Below are 16,354 nucleotides of genomic sequence, written 5' to 3'. Positions count from 1 at the left end.
GGGGGTGCCTGAAACCCCAAGTAAAGTAAAGTAATTCACGATTTTTTAACGTAACCTTTTTTCACAAGCGGATATTTTGCAAACTACTTTACTTTCAAGTTTGAAATCAGTTACAAACCTAACCGTCATTTTATAGTGCAGGTACTGGATTCCACCATCGTCGGTTTTCCTCGACAGTTTTCACTTCTTTTACACGCGGCCGTATTTTTGCACTCACGTGATAGATATATCCGATCTACGCGTCATGTTCGTGCAACACACGATCGACGGATGCGCTTGGAAAAGACACACTTTTTAATGAGAAACACACGCCATTATATATATATGTCTCCGTCTTTTGCAAGTCACAATATATATCGCGTTTGAATCTCGAATCGAAGTATCGAATATGTGTCGCATACTTCACGATGCATTGAATCTTTACAGTTGCACCACTTGCACTTCTCGTATTTAAAATTCTTACGTCATTTAAAATGAAATGGATATTATCGAGTGGAAAGGGGAAAGATTTAATTATTTAAAATTATTACATTATTTAAAATGAAATGGATATCGCATGGAAAAGAGAAAAAATAGAAGCTGGTGGAAGATAGAACGATAGCCAACACGAAAAATTCATGTGACACGAATAAACCTGTTGCATATTGCAATGTCAAGTGGTGGCGTTTCGAGTGGTGGATGTTTTTCGCTTTTTTAAATAAGCAAATGCATTTGCAAAATTAACAGCAGTCTGTTATATAAAATTCCTATCTTCCTATCGATAAAATCTGCTATCTTCATGCAAGAAACGGTATGACAAACAAAAGCAGGTTATTGAAAAATCGCTTGTTTGTTTACCAGTGAAGATAAATTCTCTGTAAGTTACATTATAATCATCGCGATTCGATTTTTCGCAATTGTCACTTTATCTATCGCGAGATAATAAACGATAACTCTATACATTCGACTTTCTTCTTCCTTTTCCAAAGTGAACGTACGATAAATACAATTATATACCAGAAGCTCGCGAGATGAATTCTCGTCAGAATTTTCCCACGAAATAAGTTACGGGACTCAATTACCTGATTACACGCTCAGAACATAATTGCGAAGTGACGAGTTGAATTTACCGTCGCAAATTCGCTCGCTATAGCATTTATCATCGCGTCCTTCTTCCCCGAGCATCGTAAGCGCCGAGGAGCGATTGAGAAGCGCTGCGCCATATGAGCGCGCCGAGCGAGGATGGTGCTCGTGTTGCACGAGCGTATACACGTATACACACAGCTCCGGGAAAACGCGACGGGGTGCCGCGCCGCAAGGAGAGCGCGGAGAGCGGGGAGTGTGCGTGGTGCACGTCTATCATGGCCGACGCGCTCGGCGCGAGCGTAGTTACGGTCGCATCGTGTCGGCGGACGGTGGTGTCGGTGCGCGGCGGCGGCAGCGCGTTGTCATCGACTGAGAGACGGCGGCGGTGAAGCCGTCCTGCGACATGGATCGCGACTACGGTAATGGATCGCAGGCAAGCGGGTGTCGACGGGAGAAACGTTACTAGCGAGCTCGCGTCGACCGTCGGCGTACCGACGACGAGGTGGAGAAGGCGGAGGACGAGGAGAAGCAAGAGGACTTATGCGACGAGAGGCCCGCGACGACGATGGAGACGCGGCACCTGCGCAGGGCCCAACGCAACCTGCGCAAGGTCTGGATATGCGCGTTCCTGGTGCTCACCGGGATCGTCTACGTGGGCTACTTCGTCGGCTACCCGGATCACGTGCGCGCCCTGAGCAACCAACGGGAGATCAAGGGACCCGCCAGGGTGACCGAGAGCTTTCCCGCCGGACCCGCCGCTCTGTCTTCCGTGTCCATCGAGTTCGACAAGAACGGCCTGCTCTCGGTGCATCCAGCGTTCAAGCTGCAAAGCATCCAGGGCAGCCTCGGCTACGACGACATATTCGCCAACGACACCTTCCAGTTTGACATAAACGCGCACGATGTCATGGTTTTCCTGCACATACAGAAGACTGGTAAGTAAACGCGCGGGAAAATTACTTTGTGTTTACTTTCGACGATCGCGAGTTTCTATCTTGGGAAAATCTATCTCGAGGCGCTCGAAAAGCGTAGAAAATATAAGTTTATCGTGAAATTTCAATTCATGATTTTTCAGAAAATTAATTAGTACTGCGTAGCTTTTCGTGGCTCACCTTTCGTTCTTTCATTCATTTATGAACTTTAATTTTATAAATAAATTTTAACGTGGTATATATATATATAACAAATATATACGTGGAAACCATTTGTGAAATATTTTTCATTTAAATTACGGCATAATTTATACTTTCTGATTGTATTATACCCTTCACAACAATGAATACAATAGAATATTTCTGCATTGAAAATACGTGCTGTTAGCATTGTATGTTATTTGTACATAAAATTTTACATGAATATACATTATATAGTAAAGTTCGGAGACATAAATTTGAAGAAAATAAATACTATACAATATTTCAATGAAATGTTTGCTCAAGTTTGCTCCTATCTCTTTTCTAAGATTTCCTTGGTAGATATGCTCAGACAACAATAAAACAATGAAATAATGTTACTTCCTTTCTGGTCATCGTACACCTGAATTATTGCATTATTCATCAGGCACACTCAAATCCCCCCCCCCCCAGGCCCTATCTTAGAAAGAACGAAAGAATAATTCAGGGATGTGGAGTTATTTAGTATGCTGTATGCTTGCATCCTGTCTACCTTCTGTTTCATAATTTTTTTCTTCATGAAAGCATACCTTACTTCAATACACCTTATTTAAAGAATGAATAAGAATTTATAAGATATTACAATAGGATAGAAATCAATAAAAGCTACTTTATTAATATCTTCCGACTTATCTAATATCCAATATAATTCTCTTATTTTGCCAAAAGGTGGAACGCTATTCGGCAAGCACTTGGTGCGAGACCTAGACCTGCAGAGACCGTGTTCGTGCCAACGACGACGCAAGCGTTGCTTCTGTTTCCGTCCAAATCGTAACGAAAATTGGTTGTTCTCACGATACTCTACTGGGTGGAAGTGCGGTCTGCACGCGGACTGGACCGAGCTGACGGGTTGTGTAGATATGGAGCTCAATAAGATCGAGGGGGAAGGCATTAAGCGCCGCTACTTTTACATAACTATCATAAGGGATCCCGTCGCGAGGTATCTCTCCGAGTTCAGACACGTGCAGAGGGGTGCAACATGGAGAGGTGCTCGCCACTGGTGCGGGGGCACTCAGGCGAACATACCCCAATGTTACAATGGTCCCAGTTGGCAAGGAGTCACTTTAGAGCAGGTAACAATCGTCTGATTTGCCTAAGATTCGAGTGACGCAAATGATTTTTCTTCACTGTGCTTGAAGAGTATTTTGTTTCTTTTCTAATAGTATTTTTGTCCGATAGTGGCCTCTTTCATAAATATAATGAAACTATACCATTGCCTATGTGTGCGCGTTGTTCTATCTCTAGAAACACATTAAGAGATAAGAAAATTTTGTTCTTATCTTAAAACCTTTTTCTTACTTCGTACGCAGCTACTTCCTGCCAGATAACTTCGTGCCCTCTCCTATAATAAGTGCATTGTGCGCTTGTTGTCGTTATTATCTTACAATAATGAGCAATGAGAACAAAATTGTAATCAAATAGAGAATCAAAAATAAAAATGCCCGCGATAATCGGGGGAGCTTGATTTATTATAATAGAGTGATATCTCTGCGTAGTTTATGGCGTGTCCTTATAATCTGGGGAGTAATCGCCAAACCAGAATGCTGGCAGACTTGTCAATAGTTGGCTGTTACAACTCCAGTCTCAGCAGCGCTGACAGAGATCGTCTAATGCTGGCCAGCGCGAAGCACAACTTGCAGTTTATGCCTTTCTTCATGCTGACTGAGTATCAGAAGGTATTGCGAAAGTAGATTTAAATAATACACAATTGCCATATTATTATTGCCATTATTTCCGTCGTCATCGGTAATTATCTTAACGCATATATCGCGCTTACCGTAATATTTATTATATCTCTACAGCATTACATAATTTATTACACGAGCAGATTTTCTGCCATTAACTGTGAAATTAATTGTTATAGCGTGATCATGAAACGCGAACGTGGCTAATAAAACGTGAAATATTAAATAGCCGGTTCTGGTACGCGGAATAGTACAGGAAACGATTACAAATCTACCAGTAGACAGTTGCTCTTATAATATTGTAAGCTCTATAAAGTTGTTATTCTTATACATCACGTTCGCGGCTTGACTGTTTAAGAATAGACGTCTTAACGTAAATGTTTAGGAGAACTCCCCTCCCAGCATACGTGAGCGGTAGGTTTACTCCTTAAACCAGCCGTTGCTGTTCTTAATTTGTTACTTTTATCCGGCTACCTTTCTACGCTCGGTTTGACAACCAGAAGATATTGCGGAACATATATCATTCTTTGCATAATTCTGCTGTACTTTACATGAAGTTTCGTGTGTTTAAATAATATCTTCATTAAATAAATAGCGCGCACTAAATGCTATAATTGTAGTATCTTTTTTCCTTGCAATAGTAGTAGTCAGTATCTTTTTTCGAGATGCAGGATGTGCGTCACATAAGTTTTTCTAGCGTCACTTTATCTCTCGTAAACGTTAATTTTTTTTCCGGTGTCACGACTTATTGCTATCGGCAAGCTAAAGTTGTTAGCCTTGATCTCCACTGGCGGGCATCTGTGATGATCTAGAAAGATTTAATTGCTTGATAATAACGCTTCACTACCAGTGTCAAAAATATTAAAAAGCGTTATTACCTCAGCTTATCTTAATATTTAAGTTACAAGCAAATTCGCATAATCCTTATAACGTAAATCTGTTTCTAATGATGGAAAAAAAAATTATAGTCGATGATAGCCGAGATATATAATCACCGAAGATACTGGAACCGATAGGTCTGAATACATTTACTTCTTGTCTGTACTAAAAGCAGTTTTCTCGCGTCGCCAGGTGGGGCAGTATTCCTTCGAAGAAACGTTCGGGATGCGATTTGCGATCGCCTTTGAGCAGCACAACGCTACACTCAGCGCAGCTACCATGGCGATGCTCAGCACGGATCAATTGGACGCCGTACGTAGACTGAACAGCCTGGATCTGGAACTCTACGAGTTTGCCAAGAATCTCGCCTTTCAAAGATTTAAACGGCTTAGAGATCGTGATCCTTATTTCGTACAACGATTTCAACACCTCGGTGAATTGCCTTCGAGGCAGAGCGCTACTGAATTTAATTGGGATTCTGTCATTGAGGATACTACGGATAACGAGTGACATGTGAGTACGTTATTAAGTATAATACCTACTGACGCTTCGCATTCGACGACGAACGAATAGCATTATCCGAGTATCTCGGGGAAGCGCCCTTGAAACACGCGGAATGCTTTAGGAGATCACTGAAAACCGTAACTATTTGCGTAAAATTTACCAAAAGCACAGAAACGTATTTGTACCAAGACCAAAGAGAGCTCCGAGAACCTTAGTGTGACGGACCTAGATACTTTGTCAGCAATTAGAGAAGTGTAAAAATAAAAGTTATGCAATACTCGCATAAATCGTTTCTATAATTGATGAAATGTTCGTTTCAAACGAAGGTTCTTCCACATATGAGTAACATATCTTTGCTTATATTTATGCAAATAGTAAAGTAAAGTTACGAATTCTTTACATTAATAACTTATCCATAAACGTGTTATTGCCATACGCGCCAAATAATAATTTTCTTTAGATTAATTTGTATACATATATATATATACATACATACATATATATATATATATATATATATATATATATATATACCACTTGATTAATTTATATTTTTTCTATCATAAATATTTGTTTCTCTATTCAGTCTATGAATTTATTTGAACAGTTTTATCACATGTTAATGCAATTAAATCATTCATCTCAATTAAATATATTTATTATATAGAGAATATTGATAATCTTAATTAAAGAGATAAAGAAAAGATGACGCATATTGAAGGTAAAATGAAAATATTAGTACGTTTATAAGTTTACAAGGTTTTCAGAACATTTTTGTAAAGTTTTTATATTTTCTTTCCTTGAGAGAAATTATAGATTTGTTAATCACTTTTCATATATGAGTTAATTTAAGTTATTCAGGTAACGAGTAGAACTTATTCCTAATGTGATGCGGTAAATTGTTATATTAGGCTCAGATATCGAAATAAGCACAGACTCTCTTTCTGTCTCTCTCTCTCTCTTCTCTATAATTATTTATAAAAAATGACGTATTAGAAAAATTCTGTGACTTGGAAGGCAAACATACTGAATAATTATGATAATGATTTCTTTTGTTTGATATATTAAATTATTGAAATTGTTATTGAAATTACAATGTATTCAGATACATATACAGATAACGCCACTAATTATTGCACAAATATTATGCTAAAGAAGGATAAATGTATTGTACTCCATCATCGATTTTTTGAAATTTATATATTTATTTATATATATTTTGAAATTTATAAATTCATATATTTTATGTATTTCGAAGTGCAAAATCAGGGCGGTATGTCGCATATTTATCTAAAATCGAAATTACGTTCTACTAAAAGTATAAAAAAAAAGAGAACGTGCAAGATCTCAAATTACTTTGTGCCCTTATATGTAAGACAGGACGCCAAGAAGTGTAAGAATAGTAATTCTTAACGATAATTCGTGATTTGGTAGATTTTATTCGTTATACAAGTTTTCATATCAGTAGCACGCGTATCGTATCTAAAGAATGCGTAAAATTCCAAATTACTTTTGTAAATATATCCGAAAGTATACATATATATTTTTTAATCAGATTATTTGCAGCGTAATTGAGCTCGTATTAGTTTAAAAAAAAACAATTTATATAGTTTAGGTAGTAAAAGTACTAATTATATAATTAGCTAATAATTCTCTCGATGTATACGTACGATCCCGAGAACAGTGTTCGAAAATGGGAAGATGGAAAGAAAGAAGTGCTTCTTTTTATCGTTGATTCGCACATTGCTCGAAAGACAATTGATTAACGGTCCTACGTTTAATTAATCTATAAAATATAGAATGCAGCATTGCCTCGTCGATGCTGCTCAATATCAATTTTGATATTATTTTGTTCCAGAAGTGTTCAACATTCACAGATAATTTATACATTGTATTATGCAAGTCCTCCTTACAAATGTCTCATAATGTTATCTAAGTTATTTAATCGCGCAAGCCTACGTAGTTTAATTAAATTAGACAATAGTATAGTGTGCGCCGAACCATCCTGAAATAAAAGTCAGTCAGTGCAGAAGTCATCGTTAACATGATTAGCGCTAACGTAACATGCAGCAAAAGTTGCAAGTGCAATAAGAAGACTCAATGGGTTACCATTATAAATAAATCATATCATCCAGTCATAAATTAGACATAGCATATAGCTGTTAGTTATGTTGCTAATGGTTAAAGCAAGGGCTCTCTTGACGACATAATCTCGATGATGGTCTTTCGAATGAATACAATACACGTAAGTTACAATATATAGGAAACGGAGTGCCATAAAAAAATTATGTAATTTAAAGGGATTAACCGTTAAACAACGCTACAATTCAATATATAGCAGTTTCACTGTAATGGCAAATGTAATGTAAGTTAATGTAAAATTTATATTGTTTCAATCGAATGACCTATATTTACATAGCATAAATATATGTATAACGCGTCAAAATGCGTAACATTGGTATTAATATTATTATTTGAAATTAATATTAAGGACCAAAGATTTAATATGTTTCAGCAAGTATTCTCGAAAAGCTTGCAGCACAAAGAATTGTAAGAAACTTTTTATACACATCATTAGACGAAGAGCTCATTACGTCAGTGATAAGCGCGAACGTTTGCTTCAATGTATGTTTCTTACTCGATCATCATTTACATATTGCAATTACTGGCGCACTTAATTACTTGACTGTGATTGGATAAAGTAAAACACGTATCAATCTACTCAATTGTGTGTAAAATAGTTTACTATTTATCTGGTAAATGCTTAGTTAAAATTTTTCTGCGTCTAGTTTTCTGCGATAATAACAATATGGAAATTATTAATTCAGTATAAAAATAATAACTGAACTGTTCAAACGTTCACACGATCGATGACGTTGGAAAGGATGCAAGTTTTCGATATGTTGTAAGAACGATGAAGGATTAGCTTTAATGTTTAATACAACATTTGTAAGTAAGAGGACAAAGAACTATGAGAAAAGAATAGTTAATGAAATGCCATGACACTAGCCTAATAAAGTGAACAATAGGCCTAAAGCCGTCGGTACCTTATTTAAAGCACTGTATATACCATACCATTAGTTACGTAAGGGTCAATAAATCATTATATATATATACAATACAATGCATACAGGTACATATATATATATATATAATACATTACACAAATTGTACACACATATTTATGATTACATTGCATCTATTATTATACAATTATACAAAGCTATATATGTATATATACTATTATTGTAAGATAAACAAAAATGGATGGAAATAGAACTGATTCTAACTCATTCTCGAGCGACTCTAATATTGTAAACCCTTTAATTTTAATAAATTTGGGAAATTCTCTGTTGTGTAAAAATCTACTTATCACGATTCTTTCCTTTGTAGAGAGTGGATCAAAAAATAGATTCACGTAGATTAGGCAAATAATTTATTCTACGCTTCTTGATTAAATGTAATATCGCGTATCATGCATTTTTGTGACACTTTTTTTATACTTTGTGACATTATTTCTTAACGATGTCATGACATTGTTGTATCCCTCTTTGCTTGTGATTCATGCATTACTCCCAGCATGATTTTAATATTTTTCATCGAAATGGAGAAATGGACGAAGAGTGTCAATTCTGGCCATACATTGACCATTTTCCTGTCATTCGCATCGCTCTGCTAGAGCAACGATTGCTCCAGCATTATTCTTTCGAAGCCTATCGGTGGAGTACGAACGAAATTTTCCAGAATTAAGTCTAGGATAGCTCCGTCATCCACTAAAAGTTGCAATATTAATTTATGAATTCAACATCAAGTACATATTATTATATCACAATGACTATTTATCTATATTTTTATTATCACAAAAAACAACATATACCATATAAAGCTGGATAAACTTTCCCCTTTATACCTATAACTGGAGCGTTCATGGATTCTCCGTTCAAATAGAAATTCAATTCTACATGGTCGTAAGATACTCCCTGGAAAAATCTCTAATTATTTCACAAGTAAATCCTGACAAAAGTGTGGAAGATCATAGGCGCAATTGTTCCTCTGATGAATCAAGCTTCTACTAACATCCTATCGAAACCAAACATCAACAGTACGTACAATGACGTCTCCTTCCTGTACGGGATTCTGGATTTTGTGGAGCTCTTGTTCGTTGTGCCTTATGATACCGTCTGAATTAAGTGCCCAACTCTCCGCGTCTTTCCCGCCTACGGCAACGTTCAGGTCGGTTTCCCTCCTGGCTAATCCGATGCCCCATATGCCGCCTTGCTGTATCTTCACCTCAAAGTAGCTCTTACTCTGGACGAGAGGGGCATTCGTTAAGGCACCGCCGCTTCCGCATATTCTTAGACCATTTTTCACTATCACTACCTCATTTCCTGCAGAGAGAAGCATCGGATTACGTTTTCCCAGTCGAGCAACAGGCTTGCCACGGTCTGTCAATCGTGGAGCAATTCTCTTCAGCGTCGCAGCAAAGCCGGGAGGCAATTTATTCCCACTTAAATCGCGTCACGGTGGAATTGCGTGAGACTTACCCATGTGAGTCGTGTCCAAGGCAATGGGATTTCGTTCTCGCTTCGATGCTGGAGTGGCGGCGAAGCCGAGGCCATCGAAACAGTTCCTCAGACAGCAGAACATTGTACGGTGAAGATTCGTTCAGCAATACGACGAACGCAGCATCGTAGCAGGAGGAAAATGCGTCCACCACTTAGGGACGTTCCCGTCTCCGCTTACTTGCCGAAACGTGTTGAATCCATACGTAAACGATCGCCCACCGTTAACTGACGCAGAAACTTGACGCTGAACGCTATTCAAACCCACGTACGCACGAGCTGCACGAAAATGGCTTCCCCGACGAGATCTCAATCACCATAAATTATCTTGACGGGTTTTTATCGCACGATGTACCACATTGTACGGCACTTTGTACGTTCGGACAGCGGGAACGATATTTTTATGAGCGCGTGAAACTTCGAGTGGCGCAATTCGTGTTCGAGGTTAGGTCGAATCAAGCTGGGTGAGGTTAGGCTCGTGTCAGGTGAGGAATGAAACGACACTCGTGTGTGTATATATATACAAACGTTTTCGACAGAATTTTTTCGAGCGCAACGTTATATTATTGTGGTAAAATAATGAAAATTCATCGTGATTTTTGTACCAAAATGGCATTTATTTTCTTATAGTATACAGGAGTTTATACCCGACTGGGATACAGCATCTGCAACACGAAAATTCAGGCTTGGCATTTCACGCGTTTTCGCACACAATTGATTGAAATTACGCTACAGTTGTTTAACAAATGAAGAGGTTATATTACCCATTTTTTACAGATAACTTATTCAATTATGAATGGCATATTACAGTTATTATAAGAGATAGTAATGCATAAAATTATAAAGTTTAAATAAAATAAATATTGAAAATTCAACTTACAATTCTGATACGGCGGCCCATAGCCTTGGCTGGTAGGTTCCTCTTAAATTTAGCGCGTACCGATCCACTCGCTCCATGGGGACGAGTAACTTTGCCCCAGATGGCCCTAACCTTCGTTTTCTTCGTAGTCTTTCCAGGTACTGGGGTCTTGTTCTTAGCCTGAAATAAGTTTTGCGTTCTACAGACCTCATCAATTATTAACCTCATAAATCCGCATGGTCACATTATCTAAATACAGATACGTCTACAATAGATTGCCCTCTTATATTTCGCAATCAAAGAAAGAAATGAATTAGCAACAAAGATTTTTGTCACTGATTTTTGTGACTGACAATAGATGTAAAATAAAATTTATGGTTTTACTTGAAGAACCTTACCTTATATACATAGACGCATCGTTTCCCTATGTAGAAATCTGAATCTGTCTTAGTCCTGGCACCCTCAATTTTCAGCAGTGCAGTATGTTCATGTTGGTTGCGCAATCCACGCTTATAACCCGTGAAGATCGCCTTTGCGTACAGACGTCCGTGCCTCTTGAACGGCCTCTTCCTCAACGGCGTGTCCTCCGGGGCACCTTCTTTCGCCTTAGGCGCTTTCGTTTTGGCGCTCATTTTCTGCAAATAACGTTGAGATAAGATTAGTCGTGTAACAATTCGAACAAGAAACAGACAGAAGCCGGGGAAATCACGGTTCACATGTGATCTTACTTAACGGAGCACTTTGAGGTTATGTACACAGGGCACGAGCATGGAAAAATATTCTACGTGAAATTGCGCAAAATTATGACACTTGCAAAACTCGAAATATTCATTTTCCGACATACAACAATTAATGTTTCAAACGTATGCGACTTATTACATCGTGTTCATGCTCTTGTCATCACATTACACTGGACGCCATGCACAACAGGTCGTGATATAATCCGTCGGAATCGCCGAGAATCAGATAAAATACGAAAGAATGAATAATTCTATGATAGCCGAACGTGTTATTTCACAAAGTGCTCCTATTATTAATATAAAAAATTATTTACGCGAATCAATTCTCGCTATTTAAAATAAAATTTTTGCGACTGTAGAACATACCGAACGTATATCATGAACTCAAAGAAAGAGGAGACTTTAGCCCTCTCTCGGCAGATAAAATAACGAACATAAAACAGTTCGCAACGTCATAAAATAAGAAGTAACTAGAGATGCAAGTCCGTGTCGGATATAATTCTAGGGAAGAAGAGGAGGAATCCATGGTGTAAAACTTTTCTCTAGAGTTTTATAGTAACTTTTCGTTAGATAAAAGTTTCCTTTAGAGAAGTTACTATCGCAAAGTTTGAAATATTAGGTGCGCAAGTTATTTTATCAATTATATAATTTGAGTACCTAATAAAATTATAATTATAAAATAATTTTCTGTAGAAACTGTTTTCTAAAGTACAAACGGGATCGATATTATTTTGCAACTTATTTTTATATCAAATCAAATTTTTCTTTATAACTATTATTATTATTTTTAATATAATATATACATGGTAAAATATTTACATTGACATCACATATCTGATTATCTTATTAATACATACACAATATAATTTAATTTTTTAGAATTTTAAATTATATATCATGAAATATTAATGATTATTCTTTGCAGCATTATAACTTTCATAGAAAATAGAATTGTTTTCTTTGCTTTTCACAAATTAATAAAAAAAGAAGTCAGGAACTTCTAGCTTCGTTAAGATAACGTTAAACATACTTCAGGAATCTTTTTGTAGTTTACAATGTCTAGATCCTAAATAAAAAATCTTGAATCAATAGTTTTAACTTAATTCTATGTAACCATTTATACACAAGATGTATTTATATCATACAAAACATACATTAAATATATTCATTTAATGAAGTAACAAAAATCACCTCTCAAATGCAAAATAAACTGCATGATCTCGTTGATTCGATATTCTATTGCTTAAGAAAATTTCGAGCTTTTCTGTTTCGAGGACAGAATCAGGAATTTCAACTTATTACTTTGTAATAAGTTGTACGAACCGTATGTACAAAACTTGTGGGATACAAACGGAATGTAGAAAGCTCTGAAGAGCGGATGTGATCTGCAACGTAAATTATAATAGATTGAACATTAAACAAGGATATGAATTTATTATTTAATTACAACAAAGCACTCTCTTTCCCTCTCTTTGCAGTGTTGCATAAAATGTGAATGAATGTTTTAAAACTCACTTCGATGCGTTAAGAAATCCGGAAGATTTCAGGATAGTAAAGTGATCACCGAGGCGAGAATAATTCGGTTCCAAGGCTGTTTCAGTTCCTACATCCAGATCTAGTAGAAAGTGGCACTTGTCTAAATTAAACTGGAAAAAAACAAATAAACGATAATTATGCATAACATTTAAATAGTCCTACATAACAACAATAGTTTAATTTTCTGTATAAAATATTTACATAACGCGACGTTTCTTCCTTATTAAGATCATTGAAGTGTGCTTGGATTACGCTCGTTGCGTTTTCATGATCTAAGAAAGGCTGCGGTAATTGTCCCTTGAACTCAGATTTCAGGTATTGCAACTTCCAGCTGCAAGAACAATGCGATATTGCGTAAGAAGATAATAATCAATTAGCACAGGAATGTGCCATAATGCTTCGCTGATCCTTCCACTCACTTATTGGACGGGAGGAAAAAGCTACTGGGAAAGCGATGCCACTCTTTGCCAATACAGAAATTAACGCTGACGTCGCTAGGCACTTCGCCCTCCGTTCCAAGCTTGTTCGCTTCTATCATGACTTCCATGGGGGCGTAATATCCTGATTTGAGCGTGTAAATAAAGCAATACAACTTCTGTAAGCCTTATGTATCACATAAGTAGAAACCCTCCGCATAAAGCCTTATATACCTTTGTATATTGCCAACGATCTCGACAATCCGAGAAGGCCGCATATCACCATCGCCGAAATAGTGATGTGTGCGGTGTACTGTAAATAGTGGCAACCGATGTGCGACGGATTGAGTTTCGTTCTAACATAAAAGTACAACTTTTGTACGGTATCCACCGCTATAGCGCCTGCCAAACAAATCATAGGATATACTGGAAACAAGAACCGTTCCTCCTGTCGACACAGTCGTCCCGTCAGTCTCCCTTTCCTCTCGTACAAACAGCTACTTTCTAACGTATCAGAATGGAGCACATTTGAACTATTATACGATAAGGAATTTTCCTTCTTTTATATTTTTCCAAGGAAAATCTCGCGTTCAGATGTACTCCCTCTCTACCTTGATAATACTATCTTCAATCATCGTTTCGTGCATACCTTGTGTGGCTGAAGGAAGAATACGAGAAACCATAAATACAAAGGAGCCAACGAGTACCAATACGGCAGACATGAGCTGTCTCTTGGACGTGCCGGCACGATCAACCACACTAAAAACTGTAAAATTAAAATTAAACTAGATATATTAGAAATAAATAGCAAAGGAATCCTGAAAGTGTGCCATTCAAATAAAATTTATAAATTAAATGGAATTTGCAAAATTTATCTCAGAAATTTACGATTCATAAAAGAAATATGATTTTTAAAAATATATGCAAATCGATCAGTGAGAACTCTTACCAAGCCCAAGGGTGCGAATAGTGCACCAAGAAAAACGAAGTTAAAATTCAAAAATCCATTGACGATGTAATAAACGAACGGTTCGGTGCCGTAGATGTTAGGTCCATGATTGGTGAAGACGTTGTACAGTATGATGTTCAATGGCGCGACGACTAGCTTGCCGAAGTACATAGAATCCACCCACACCATTGGTATCGCAATTACAAGGCCAGATATGAGAACCCACTTTATAAATCTGCTCCATTCCTGCTTGTGCATCAACATCTCGGCAGCAATGGGAATGCTGAAAATTAAAATAGAGCGAAGAATAAAAATAATATTTCTTTCTATCACGATTTATGGCATAAGATGTTCTGCATTGATATGATATGGGATACCCTAGCAGCGCAGCGAATGGCCATCCGAGTAACGAAGAAATGGCAGTAGTAAAGACGGCCAGCTCGTATCGGCGAGTGTACCACGCTGCTGTGGCAACAGTGCTGAAGTACCTGCGTAACCAAACGTTAGGATATGGATGAATCAGGCGCATTCTCTTGCAGATGTATTTTCCTCAAGTGTACCTACATCGAAAAAGACGATGGTAAAAATGCAGCGCTGGATATGTACATTCCAGAACTGAGGATAAGAAAGGCCAACGTGAGCCTCGCCACGTGGATTCCGAATTCGCGGCAAACACTTCTGGAAAATAGAAGACCACAAGACAGTTAAGATTTAAGAGAATTAACGTGCGTTATAGGTATCTCACAAAAGATGTGACATACTTGTAAAAGTATACTTCAGATAATGCACAACCCACAGACAGGAAGCATCGCACAAAATAGAAGACTAGCACAGGATTTGGTTCCAACAAGTAGTGATAAATCTTCGCTGGTACCATGTGAATTAACAGGTACATGTATGAACGTAACGCATACTCGGGACTGTATTCCCATGTTTGTTGGCCTGTTCCATAGAGCAAGTAATGACTCTAAGACAATCCAGAAGATAATATAGATGCGGTAAAATTTATCACAGAAAAATACATTTTACAAATTATATATGTATGAGATAAATATATGTTGCAGATCTATGTTGTAATATCAAGTTTCTTAACTATATGTCTTTATGAAAGAATTTATTGTATTTTCAGCATTTTCGTCATGGGAGAGTCAATTCTGAACATGAGAAAATATGTGATGCCTAGTGATCAGAATTATTCTAGCATACCAAATCATAGTGAATCTATTTCTAAGGATCAAGATTAAATAAATATATAAACTCACCGGCTCCCAATAATTATACGTTTCATCACAATCTGTTATGTGACTCCACACAGCAGAGCAAAATCTTGCAGAGAGCAGCAATTTGAAAGCTGTGTCATAGCCGGGATAAACGAGTCCCACATCAGAGGATTCCTCTGGCCTAAGATAAATTAATTTTTTAAGGTAAAGTTAATTAATTTTTAAACTAATTATTCACTTCACCGCTTTTCTCTTTCATTAAGGATTATCTAGATCATGTTTTATTAAATAATTTTTTTATATATAAATAAAGTTGTTTTTTTGAGAAAAATAATATCGTTCATTATTGCACAGTCATGGTAACGGAAAGAAATGGAAAGACGATGACATTTTTTGAGATAAATGTAATTTGTATATCACGAAATGCATAAAATATGTGGGATTGTTTCATGGAACGCAGAAAGGAGAGGTTAACCGGCACAGATTAATCACAATTTCATATATTATAGATACTTATATTTTACAGAATCACGCTTAAAGGAGCAGAAAAAAAGAAGACACGTTTAATATATACTTTGAAAATCTCCTTCCATTAAGCTTTTTTAATTCTTTCTTCGACAAGGTAAGCTGTCGTTGACGTTGATTAGGCGCCATGATACCGCGACCATGTTACTAGCTAGGAACAAAAGGTTTGTTCTTTTTCGCTGCACTTCTGAACTAGAGACCCTCCTAGAGGATCTCTAGTTCTAGTGCAGTGGGTGTAGTTT

The 16,354-nt window shown here is 37.1% G+C and overlaps 4 protein-coding genes across 6 annotated transcripts; 1 reads left to right on the top strand and 3 right to left on the bottom strand.

The window, feature by feature from the left end:
• Window positions 1-22: 22 nt before the first annotated feature.
• Window positions 23-8,598, top strand: LOC105284341 (heparan-sulfate 6-O-sulfotransferase 1). The gene is made up of 4 exons (XM_020033274.2): window positions 23-2,000; window positions 2,907-3,310; window positions 3,734-3,913; window positions 4,994-8,598. The coding sequence occupies exons 1-4, from the start codon at window positions 1,631-1,633 to the stop codon at window positions 5,309-5,311; spliced, it is 1,272 nt and encodes a 423-aa protein (XP_019888833.1). The 5' UTR covers window positions 23-1,630; the 3' UTR covers window positions 5,312-8,598.
• Window positions 8,420-10,356, bottom strand: LOC105284331 (SPRY domain-containing protein 7). The gene is made up of 4 exons (XM_011347735.2): window positions 9,850-10,356; window positions 9,416-9,693; window positions 9,183-9,285; window positions 8,420-9,078 (listed from the first exon to the last, which is right to left on the bottom strand). Exons 1-4 carry the CDS (start codon window positions 9,950-9,952, stop codon window positions 8,981-8,983), a joined length of 582 nt encoding a protein of 193 aa, XP_011346037.1. The 5' UTR covers window positions 9,953-10,356; the 3' UTR covers window positions 8,420-8,980.
• Window positions 10,357-10,461: 105 nt separating this feature from the next.
• On the bottom strand, window positions 10,462-11,929 carry LOC105284330 (60S ribosomal protein L35a). Of its 2 annotated transcripts, none has more exons than XM_011347732.3 (4): window positions 11,833-11,929; window positions 11,125-11,361; window positions 10,748-10,906; window positions 10,462-10,532 (listed from the first exon to the last, which is right to left on the bottom strand). In XM_011347732.3, exons 2-4 carry the CDS (start codon window positions 11,356-11,358, stop codon window positions 10,509-10,511), a joined length of 417 nt encoding a protein of 138 aa, XP_011346034.1. In that variant the 5' UTR covers window positions 11,359-11,361; window positions 11,833-11,929; the 3' UTR covers window positions 10,462-10,508. The 2 variants fall into 2 exon arrangements, with proteins under 2 accessions (XP_011346034.1, XP_011346035.1); XM_011347733.3 differs by lacking the exon at window positions 11,833-11,929 and adding an exon at window positions 11,455-11,591.
• A 296-nt stretch (window positions 11,930-12,225) lies between these two features.
• LOC105284329 (alpha-1,2-mannosyltransferase ALG9) lies at window positions 12,226-16,276 on the bottom strand. Of its 2 annotated transcripts, XR_894861.3 has the most exons (13): window positions 16,162-16,276; window positions 15,630-15,768; window positions 15,129-15,334; window positions 14,932-15,045; window positions 14,745-14,855; window positions 14,368-14,650; window positions 14,068-14,184; window positions 13,653-13,866; window positions 13,422-13,563; window positions 13,204-13,333; window positions 12,982-13,112; window positions 12,658-12,851; window positions 12,226-12,532 (listed from the first exon to the last, which is right to left on the bottom strand). XR_894861.3 is itself a non-coding variant. In XM_011347731.3 (12 exons), the coding sequence occupies exons 1-12, from the start codon at window positions 16,239-16,241 to the stop codon at window positions 12,710-12,712; spliced, it is 1,809 nt and encodes a 602-aa protein (XP_011346033.1). In that variant the 5' UTR covers window positions 16,242-16,276; the 3' UTR covers window positions 12,226-12,709. The 2 variants fall into 2 exon arrangements, 1 of the variants encoding a protein (XP_011346033.1); XM_011347731.3 differs by having other exon boundaries at window positions 12,226-12,851.
• Window positions 16,277-16,354: the final 78 nt, after the last annotated feature.

Source organism: Ooceraea biroi, chromosome 6, assembly GCF_003672135.1.
Source record: "Ooceraea biroi isolate clonal line C1 chromosome 6, Obir_v5.4, whole genome shotgun sequence".
NCBI lineage: Eukaryota > Metazoa > Arthropoda > Insecta > Hymenoptera > Formicidae > Ooceraea > Ooceraea biroi.
Note: the sequence above shows the minus strand (reverse complement) of the source record. Positions and strands in the feature narration are given on the sequence as shown.

Bases quoted from the DNA above. Each gene is read 5' to 3' on its own strand.
- LOC105284331 (XM_011347735.2), bottom strand. From the start codon at position 9,952: ATGTTCTGCTGTCTGAGGAACTGTTTCGATGGCCTCGGCTTCGCCGCC. The intron at 9,694-9,849 runs GTAAGTCTCACG...TTCTCTCTGCAG, and splicing joins CTTGGACACGACTCACATGG to GAAATGAGGTAGTGATAGTG. The intron at 9,286-9,415 runs GTACGTACTGTT...AGATTTTTCCAG, and splicing joins TACAGGAAGGAGACGTCATT to GGAGTATCTTACGACCATGT.
- LOC105284341 (XM_020033274.2), top strand. From the start codon at position 1,631: ATGGAGACGCGGCACCTGCGCAGGGCCCAACGCAACCTGCGCAAGGTC. The intron at 2,001-2,906 runs GTAAGTAAACGC...TTTTGCCAAAAG, and splicing joins CCTGCACATACAGAAGACTG to GTGGAACGCTATTCGGCAAG. The intron at 3,914-4,993 runs GTATTGCGAAAG...TCGCGTCGCCAG, and splicing joins TGCTGACTGAGTATCAGAAG to GTGGGGCAGTATTCCTTCGA.
- LOC105284330 (XM_011347732.3), bottom strand. From the start codon at position 11,358: ATGAGCGCCAAAACGAAAGCGCCTAAGGCGAAAGAAGGTGCCCCGGAG. The intron at 10,907-11,124 runs GTAAGGTTCTTC...AACTTATTTCAG, and splicing joins GATGCGTCTATGTATATAAG to GCTAAGAACAAGACCCCAGT. The intron at 10,533-10,747 runs GTAAGTTGAATT...TTCGTGTTGCAG, and splicing joins TGGGCCGCCGTATCAGAATT to ATGCTGTATCCCAGTCGGGT.
- LOC105284329 (XM_011347731.3), bottom strand. From the start codon at position 16,241: ATGGCGCCTAATCAACGTCAACGACAGCTTACCTTGTCGAAGAAAGAA. The intron at 15,046-15,128 runs GTATGTCACATC...TCTATTTTCCAG, and splicing joins TCTGAAGTATACTTTTACAA to AAGTGTTTGCCGCGAATTCG. The intron at 13,564-13,652 runs GTATATAAGGCT...CGCTCAAATCAG, and splicing joins ATCGTTGGCAATATACAAAG to GATATTACGCCCCCATGGAA.